This window comes from Neodiprion fabricii, chromosome 2 (genome assembly GCF_021155785.1).
Source record: "Neodiprion fabricii isolate iyNeoFabr1 chromosome 2, iyNeoFabr1.1, whole genome shotgun sequence".
In the NCBI taxonomy this organism is placed as follows: domain Eukaryota; kingdom Metazoa; phylum Arthropoda; class Insecta; order Hymenoptera; family Diprionidae; genus Neodiprion; species Neodiprion fabricii.
In genome coordinates this window covers 34924210-34934267 of record NC_060240.1, presented here as the reverse complement: position 1 = coordinate 34934267, position 10058 = coordinate 34924210, and the positions used below count along the sequence as shown (strand labels likewise).

Sequence of the window (10058 nt, the reverse complement as noted above, 5' to 3'; positions counted from 1 at the left end):
ACCAACACCGACTTAGTTGATAAGGGACGCATATTTTCAGCGGGTAAATGAGTTTAAAGTCGTGACGAAAAACAATAAAATATATTTCTACATATATAATGTAATACTCCATACAAAGCGTATAATCAAAATTTGTCACGTTTTCCATTTATAGTTACGAAACCGTAATGTACGATCGTTCGTCAGTTCACTGCAACCAACTCACGTTCATTCCGTAATACCGTTATCTTCTTCGCAAAAGTAGCTCGTGTGCATCGAGTACAGCCTGTCGATGGGGTTGAGACCAATACCTGGACCGCCTTGCAGCGGTGATGAATATGACAAACTTCGTTCAGGTGCTCCGCTAGGATGATACGGAGGCAGCGTTGGGTACGGCATGAGCCTCAGGTGGTTGATCTTCTCATCCGCCCCTGAAAAACCGGATCATCGTATCAGAAAGCAGAATCCACCGAATAAAGTACTTCGGTTCACATCCCAGGTGACAGTGAAAAAAATTCTGTGACACTCTTCTCAGGCATTCATCGTTTATCGTTACGGATAATTGGATAATAATTGGATACCTTTTACTGCAGAGAAGAATCCTCACCTGGATACTCGGAGTGATGTTGCTGGTTGAAGAAGACGTCGTCGGGGTCAACTTCTTCTTTGACGGGCAAAAAGTGATCCTCGGCGGATCTAAGGTACTCGGCTGTGCCGGTTTCCACGTCGCTGCAGCTGTCTGAAGTGACGATGTAAATATGTGAGTTTGTTGAAGTTTAATTTAGGCAAAGATTTCACGGAGCAAGAACTTACTGTGCTCTTCTTCCTTCGATATCTTCTTGTTAGCCGCATCCATTTCCTTGTCCGTCTTACCCTCCTGTCTCTGCTTCTTCTGGATCTTTTTGATCTTTGCCCTCTGATTTTGGAACCATACCTTGACCATGCGTTAATTGATTGAATCCGTTACTGCTCGCCTGTGTATTCGTGTTCGTAACACATGCATGCTGATACCTCAATCATGGAGATAATTGAGGAAACAAACCGTCATCAATGGCATCGATTCCTCACCTGGACTATCCTCACGCTGAGCCCAGTTTCCTTGGCAAGGTTTTCGCGCACCTTGCGACAGGGCTTCGGACTGACTTCGAAGGAGGCCTTGAACGCTCTTCTCTGCTGCGTGGTGAGGATAGTGCGTGGTCGTTTCGGTCCTCGTCTTCCATCCTGGGATTTGGCGATCGTCGCGAGTTCGTCAGAACCGAAATCCCCGACTGAAAATTCAGGCTCGAAAGCTTAGATTCTTTTTCTAGAATCCAATATCCATACATACTAGAAAGATATGCTGCGTGCTTGAATGATCAGTATAAAAACTTACGCTGCGTGTAACCCTGCATCATCTCAACTTCCTTTTCGTAGTCAGCTCTACAGAATAACTGGCCTTGTTTCAGGACAAATTGGTCGCCTTTTTGAAGGCGGGAGCCGCAGACAACGCAGACGAAACATCTTAGGTGAAAGGCGCCCTCCTCGCCAGCCCTCATGACCAATTCTTCGGCAGCCACTGTGAGACCACAACCCAGACATTTGTGACCATAAATTCTGTCGGAATTGAAACATCCTTGTTACACGAAAGCCTCGATCGCCTCATGAGCTGAATCTCGTGATATCGCGGTTGGTAGGCTTAAATAACCGAAGGAACTTGCGACAGGAGTTGGCTGACGATTTTCAATTCGCAGTTCACGCTGGAGCCAATGAACTGCGTGTTTTTTTATCGGTGGCTTATAGATGTCGCGAGACCATAGAGGGACAGAGATAAGGGTGCCGAAGCAAGCTTAAATACCAGACAAACACGGTGTAATACGAACGATAAGAGGAATGCTACTTTTATTCGACTCGGTGCTATCGGGTTATCTGAATCGGCGATAACGGCGGACACCTGTAGCCCTCTCATCCACCACCGATGTTGTTATATCATAGAGAGAGATAAACGCTTCGTGGCGTCGTCTCTGTCCGCATGGTACATGAAAACGGAGAAATGCGCACTCACACCGACGCGATGTTTGTCAGTCAAAAGTACAGCTCAGCTCCCCGTTTGTCGGATTCAATATAAAGGACTTTGTATCGATGACACGTCGACCGACTAAACTGGGGTGTCGGTCAAACAAAGGGGGCCGTCTACCCCCGTCTAATAAGCAAGATGCACGTGTCGACCCAGAGGGGGGCCTCGCCTGGGCGCATACCACCGAAAATATGCCCGAAATATATCGCAGGGTGGCGGTCTACGCTCCTCGGCAAAAACCACCCCCTGAACCCCTGTACGCGCGGTCACCCGTACGGGGTGTTTTAAAGGTTGATCTACCGGCAAGAAATCTTCTTTACCCACCTTGCGATTTTTATTCCCTGTACTATTCGTCGTCAAAACGAATAATAATAATTTCCGGGTCCATTTGGTTCAGAACTTTGCGCAAAATTACGACGGAATTTAAGAAAAACTTATAATTCTCTGGAAACAAAAGTTCCGACAAGCTAATCGTCATATTTTATTTTTAATTCAGCACGTTTTAACGTAGTCCGGGTACATGGAAGCAAAGAATAACGTTACGAGCAAATGAATTCAGAAGATCAAAATCCCTGTAAAAGAAATTGAAATCTGGAGGAGAAAAAAATTCCATGAGCATATTACTAGAATTTTTTCACAAAATCGTAAAATTAAAGATATTTCGTACAGGAATCGCAGAGCGTTTAGTTTCAAGTTTGATTTTAAATAAATTGGTTCAGATTATTCAAATTCATGCCGTCGTCCGATCGAGTAATCTTTTTTGTTTTTATTTCAAGAGATCGTGGCTATATTGATAAAGCATATTTTCGGATGTATCCCGAGCTTTGAGACGTCCGATAGTATAAGGGTGAGTCGATGGGTGGGCAAGGCTCCCTTTCTAGCTGTTCGAAAATGCCAAGAGGAGACAGAGAAAGAGAGAGAGAGAGGAGGAGAAGAGAAGCGGGAGTCGCACGTGCTTCGAGCCCTAGAGTAATGTATTAATATATTCCCCACCCCAATATCCTGCCGACGGTGAAACCCCTTATAAGGGGTGTCGTATTTATATCAATTTATTGGACATTAGGCTTCCGCGCGTTCCAACTCCCGTGGAGAGTTGCGGCGGTAGTGCGGTGGCGAGAAGCCCGTATTCCAGAGAAACGATACCATGAGAATTTGTCGGTATCGGAAAACGATTTTCCGGATTTCCTGCCAATGCGATTTCTATACACGCACAGCGCGAGAAAATCTCCGCACGCACTTCATGATTCGCATCTTTCCCCGCTCATCTCTCCAGTCTCTCCCTCCCTCTTTTTATCCCTTGTCCGAAAAATCGTAAGGCCTGTACGAAATTTAACGCCACCTTACTCTCTTCAACGTCGACGAACATTGCTCTCCATATGTTGTACCTGTCGTAATCCGCCCTGCAGTAGAGCTTGTGGTCGCGGGTGAAGCAGGAGTGAGCCAAGGGCGAGGCGCAGGCTGCGCAGGAAAGGCAGTCCTCGTGGTAACTCCTCTCGATTACTCTCATCACGTACCTGTCAGCAATCCCACGACCGCAGGCCGCGCAAATCGCCATCGCTCCCATACCTAGACCCGCGGGATCAAGCAGGGCCATCCACTTCCTTATGCCCTTCGAACCAACCCCCGCTCAACCGCGTCCTGTAAAATCCAATTTTGCAATCTTACTCAAATGATCGTAGTTCGGTCAAGGCTCACTTTTCGATTGTGCCAATTCGTTTGTGATCTTTCAGCTAAGATCTGTTCCAGCTTGATCAACCATGCTTGTCGTAAAAGTTATAAACGTTTTAATGAAGCGATGCTCAACACGTCGCACCGATAATAACAATATCTTTTACCGATGCAAAAGGGTAAACATCATTCCTGGGTATAACCGGTGTTGAATTTTGAAAAGTGTCTAAACTGTTGCTTGAAATATGCTCATGTAACTAAAACACTAGAGAATTCTGTATATACGTAAGAATGAAAACAATTCCGGTGAATTTCGGGCAGTCGGATCTGGGGAAAAGTGTAAAAACGAGATGTTCCATTTGGACGTGCTCTCCCCCGTTCTCCCTCATGATCGCGACAAGCTGACGCCTCACCGCGAGGAGAGCGAAGACCGTGGGTCGTCATCTTGGAGGCAAAGCTCCCCTGGTCGGTGCATAGAAGCGTTATTGTGCCAGCAGCCGGTGTCCGCCGGCAGCTGCCCGACCTCCCCGATCGCCCTGACGACCCCAACAACCCCGAGTGCCGCGAGGCGAACCCCCAGGAAGGGCCCGGGGAACGGAGGACGCCAAGTCGTCGCCTAGATTAATTGTTCCGCACCCTGATCCCGGCGCTGCCGAGGGCTGATCTTGTTTGGGTGGCATTCAAAGCCGATTACATGGACCGATTATGAAATCGAGATCGGACCGGATTTTACACCCGGACGGGGTGTCGCTCGCCCTCGCCGTCGGTGTCGGTGTCGCCTATTCTACTCGCCCGCACCTATGCCTACGATATCTCCGCTCTTAAATCACCCGGTTATCGATCCTCCCTCAGCGTAACAGGTTGATCTCAATCCCGATTACGCGGGTGACCTCGGGGCTCAGGGTGCGTCAGGTATGTGCGGAGTAATTCTATGACGCGCCGTTTTCACTCACACTTGTTGTACGGTGTGAGGTGAAAATTGTCTGATGATATAAAATAAGTATGCTAAGTGTGAAACACTTTCTACGTGAGATGATTCTTTTCGTTGACTTCGGTCATCCGACATCATTATTATATATATTATATCATTTCGTGTGTTTTACTTCACTGTTGATCGGAATTGTACCATTTTACAATGTTATACAATTTTCCATTACGAATCGGTGTTATTCTCTTAAACTATTTTGATTTCTAATCTGGTAATCGATAACTCTGAATGATCTAAGATTTATCCTTCTATTGATTGACACTGCTTTGAAAATTTCCAACAGGTGTTTTGATCATTTGTTATTTTTTACTTGGAACTTTTTTATGGGCAGTATTGTCTTATCTTACTTAAATGCATGGAAAAAATTTTGATGAATAACGGCGATACCGTGTTATTGTTTATTTACTTCACCGAGAGGGAAACCCTAGAGCTAAGAACCAGATACTCGTATACGGTAGTGTTATAAAAACGAGAAAAAACAAAAGTAGAGAAATTATAATTATGAAATTTTCAGAAGTATCGAATCAACGAACAAAAATTTCGAAAAATAATTCAAATAAAATACCTCAAATTCGTCAAAGATGTTCTTTTTTCAGAGCAGCTCACGACAAATGTCAGGGAAATTTAATAAATACTTGAAAAGTGTATTGAAAAATATCCTCTAACGAAAACATGGCGGTGTGGTGCTTGATTGAAATGAGATTTAAGTGTTATTTTAAAATAGTGTACATGACTACAGCAGTAAATATTTAATAATCATGCAGGTTTGAAAAATAGAATCGCACCGAAAAAATCTTACGTTCTTCTGTCACTTGAATTCTTTCATGCGTTATATGAACAGAAAATAACAAAAGTATATACGCGTAACTTTTTGAAAATTTCAGTGCAACATTCGGGCATTCTAATCCAAGTTTACAAATTTCTACTTGCATTCCATTTTACAAAAAAATTATGTACACCGTACGACAATTTTGTACAAGTAGAGTAATTTCTTTACATATCTCTCACATATTCCAACAATTCAATTCAGGTACCGGTATCAAGAAAATTCCTAATACGATATTAGAAAGAAACAATTCACATCAAGCTTCCGACGGTAATAGAGAAACGAAACGTGTAACAAATGAGAACAAAATTGGAAAAAGTTCGATCAGGAAGGAAAGCTGGTCGTCAGACACGGAGGGAAACGCGGGTTCGTGCTAACGAATGAATTTGTGTAAAACGATGTGACTATTTTTGAAAACCAAGACCTGGGGAATGCAGGCGACCTAGGAAGACGCCGCAGTTGTTACAACAGCGTCCGTCGGCAGGTCGTGAAGGCTGGAAGGAAACGGGACACGAGTCGGGGTGGAGGGTGGACCCGCAACCCGCTCTCTGCTTACTCCCTTCTTGTGGTGGAAACACGGAGGCCTCAGGGGACCAGAAATTTATGGACCGATGACGTATCGGTGATTGAAACACGAATTACACTTTTCTGTTTCGACGCCTTTCACCAGTCGCCCGACCATTCTTCCCGAGGAAGGGACGTCCCTGCACGAATTACCGTCTTTGAAATCTGTCTCGAATCGAACGGCTAAACTTGGACCTTCTTGCCTCTCCCTTATTTCACCATACGCAAATTGTTACGACAGGATTATCGTACCATGCATAAAATTGAGAAGTAAAACTAATCGTGCGGTCAATTACCTTGCGACAGTTTATCCAAAGCGGCGATCACAGACGGCGAACCAATCGGACGGGCGAGGATTCCTTATGATTCCACAAAATCGCTGTCGTCCTGGAGGCGCGAAGTGGAGCCGCGACTCTGAGACGACGTGACTGGATTCGCGGGCAAAAACTGTTCGGGGGTATAACCGCGGGTACGAGGCGCGTGTAGGTCGGAATATTGCAGGCCACAGGTAAGGCCGAGGGCTATTTTCGGTATAAGAAGGCTTAGAACTGGTTGGGTTATGGGATTTCTCCACTATCCTGAAGTCGCGGACACCGCGGCAGGGCAGAGGCGAGCTAGGCTTGGCCCTGGGTTATTGTTCCAGGAGGAGAGGTCGCCGACGGAGCCATGCGAGACGCGGCTCGGCTCCGCCTCCAAAGCCACCCTCGATTCGCGGACAGGCGCCCTGCCGACTTATCGAGGGGTTCTCAAACCGCCGATGAAGAAGCCTGATACTCGCCTCGCGATCCTCCACGGATATCGTCGCAGTTATGATAACTTAGCGAGCGTGAAACTCGCCTTTGCTTTCGTATCTTTAAGTAGTTTCGATACGAAATATAAGTTATCAACCATTTTTTCGAATACTCTGACGCTTTGGAGCTTCGTCCCTTACTCGGGATTTTTTTATTTTCATTTTTTGTGAACATTATGTATGCAGATATTGAACATCAACGAACGCTTGTATTGCAAATGTGCAAATCGTTGTAATAACGTGGGTTTCGTTTCATCGCTTGATATGAACGCGAATTCGGATCGTTGACGTTTTTTAGAAATGTTGATTGGATTTTGTTACTTTCTCTTAAGTCATACTTAGTGCAGTAGCTACGGAAGTGAACTAGTATTGTTTGGCATTGGTTACTTGTCAAGGTATTCTACAGCTTTAAAATTTATATTTAGTAATAACTTATATTGCATCGAATTAGTATTTAAACGTTGAAAAAGTTAAATTATTCTCCAAGATTTAAAGAATCGCGAATATTTCGGCTACACCCTTCCTTTATGCAAATTTATATCAACGGTGCCTCGGGCAAGAGTTGTAATCTCTTTTGAATCTGTAAAACGTTACTTTCAAATCCAAATACTTAATATGCCATTACCAGAGTTATTTACACTGAATAAATTTTTCAAGTTAAATATTAAAATTATCCCGAGCAGCAATATCGCCGTCCAATGTTATACCAACTTGAATATATGACGCGCAATTCGTTTACCTTTATATAATGCAAAAAATGACGAATCTCGCCAATTGCCGATCCTGCATAATTATTCGGATGCAATGTTGAATTTGAATAAAAAAAACCGTTAACCGTAAAGTCTATACTATAATTCCACCTGTGACCAAGACCATTAAAGCAGCAGTCAAAACCGATATTCCGGTATAGCGAAAGGCTCCATCGGTTTTAAACTTTGAAGCTTTGTGAGACATTTAATCGCGAAGTCGAGAACAATGGGGGATATTGTTTTTAGATAAACGTTTCCTTCCTCCGGCAACACCCCTATATCTCCTCCCCCTTGCCGATAGTCCCGAACCTAAGCCTTCAAACTCAAAACTCGATGCCCCGAATAACACAAGCTCGTACGGTCAACGCGTAGCCGCCAATCTTGTTGCTCGAATCGACGATAAAGGGACAAGGCGACAATGATCGACTTCACCCCCGGAGACAAACAACGGGAACGAGCGGTCGTTACGGGACGAATTTCTTGCCGACAGTGCAAGCAGATCATTCAAATCCCGACTGCATCGAGCTCCAGGTTATACATCCAACTCGTAAACCCGGTATTGGTGCAGTTTCCACCCCCACACATGGCGCTGGGATACATTTTGCACGGCTATCTATAGATATATAGATCGACGCCTATGTGCGGAATGCGCCCATGTACTCGGAGCACATGGGTTAACGTATACCGAGCATGTACCGGAGACAGCAGGCCTCCCCGAAGGACGATTCTGACTCGCGATCCTGGCTGGCATCACCCATTGTGTCGGCCTACCCTCGCTCAGCCGATATTGCGAGGCCACCTCTGCAGGCAATATACCCAGACCGAGCGATGCTGGGAGAAGAGCGTTGGAACTATCTGCGCCTGTGTGTAAAGATACGGACACGCGTAGGTGCGGGATTTCCGTGCGGTCCGGGAGGTTGCAGGGTGAAATAGCCGAGAATCCAAGAATCCGCATAAGATTCCGCGGGATATTTATAATAAGGGTTCGAGAAACTCGGGACCGGGACTTGGGGTCAGTTTTTATACAACTGGGTCTGAGGAAAACGGAATGGCTAAAGAGAAGACAAAGAGAGTCGGAGACAGTGCGAGAGGACTTTCGATTGAAGTACGTTAATACGTGGATGAAATGAAAAAATGTTTGGAATTTTATTCACCTGCAGTGTATGACAAAGTTGATTGCAAAATTGTTTTTCATCATCTTCCAACGCAATTTTATTCTTTACTCATATCGTATACGGGCGGGAATAAATTTGTACAACGGCAATAAAAAGTTTACAAGCTTAATCAGCTACGGGGATCCTGGACGACTGCCAAGAACCTGATGCTGCTTCGGTTCAGCTGAGACGAAGAAGAACAAAAAAGCCTACGCGGAATTTCTCATACATTTTAAGGTGAGAGTTTCGTGTAGTAGGTATGCAAGGAATAAATAAAAGTAACGCAATTCGAGCGACTTTCTGAAGAGGAAAGAAACGTGTGTCTTGTGAATCTCTGATGAACAGGAAAACTTGTTTCGTTTCTATGTCGCCGATCAGTCGTGACATCGTTCTGCATCTGCAGCATCTTCTTCAAATTTCTATCGCGTAATCTTACCGCATATTACTTATAAATGAAACTGTGGTTGGGGAAAACCCAGCCTCGTACATCAAGATCTTTTGAACACTAGAAGATGTGAGTTTTGATAGAAGAAGGAGCTTTGGAGGTCCCAACCCATTCCTCATTCATGGTAAAACGCACCTCACGATTTAAGATCATCCGCTGAGGCGCATCACCACCGCACGGGAACATTGTGTAGAGCTACCGAAGGCAGGAATTAGACGCGTGGTTGATCCCTTACAGACAACGAGTACCTATCCTACCTAGCCACCCTACGGGACGAGGACGGAGCGGTGAAGGGCAGAGTGCGATGGGTTCTGAAGTGGTCCCGAACACAAAGTGTTTGCATACACGAGTGATCTGCCATTTCTAGCATTCGATTGTCGATTGCGGCCGCCTCTATATTTGACCACAAACCGTTTTAATCCGTCTATTGCTGTTATTTGTGTTCTCGGATCGTTGGATATTGCTCGTAGGGAGACAGAGAGGATAAGGATTGAAAGAACAATAAAAAAAAAAAGAGATAGAAAAATAAATCTGAACGGGTGCCCGCAGATGGGCACGAGTGGATCTTAACTTCTATTCACTTTTATACGTTTTTCCACAGTGAGGAACAATCTGCAAGTAACTCGTTGACGGTACAGTTTCACCTCAAGAATCTCATGGTCGTAATATAAAGATTAACGGACTGTCCAGCCAACTTCACACCACTGCAGACCCCGATACCGTTTCATTAATGTCCAACTTACCCTGATTTGAGATTATGGATAATTCATATGGACGAATCAACGAAAATGCCCGCAGGTTTTTCATTAAAAGCTCAGAGCTTCGTCGGACGAAGGAAATTT

General features: G+C 44.8%; 1 protein-coding gene across 2 annotated transcripts; it reads right to left on the bottom strand.

The window, feature by feature from the left end:
- Window positions 1-113: 113 nt before the first annotated feature.
- LOC124174781 (LIM homeobox transcription factor 1-alpha) lies at window positions 114-6703 on the bottom strand. 2 transcript variants are annotated; one of them, XM_046554254.1, is made up of 7 exons: window positions 6375-6703; window positions 3418-3670; window positions 1352-1572; window positions 1048-1247; window positions 793-913; window positions 587-718; window positions 114-410 (listed from the first exon to the last, which is right to left on the bottom strand). In XM_046554254.1, exons 2-7 carry the CDS (start codon window positions 3624-3626, stop codon window positions 208-210), a joined length of 1086 nt encoding a protein of 361 aa, XP_046410210.1. In that variant the 5' UTR covers window positions 3627-3670; window positions 6375-6703; the 3' UTR covers window positions 114-207. The 2 variants fall into 2 exon arrangements, with proteins under 2 accessions (XP_046410210.1, XP_046410211.1); XM_046554255.1 differs by having other exon boundaries at window positions 1352-1534.
- Between the last annotated feature and the right edge of the window lie 3355 nt (window positions 6704-10058).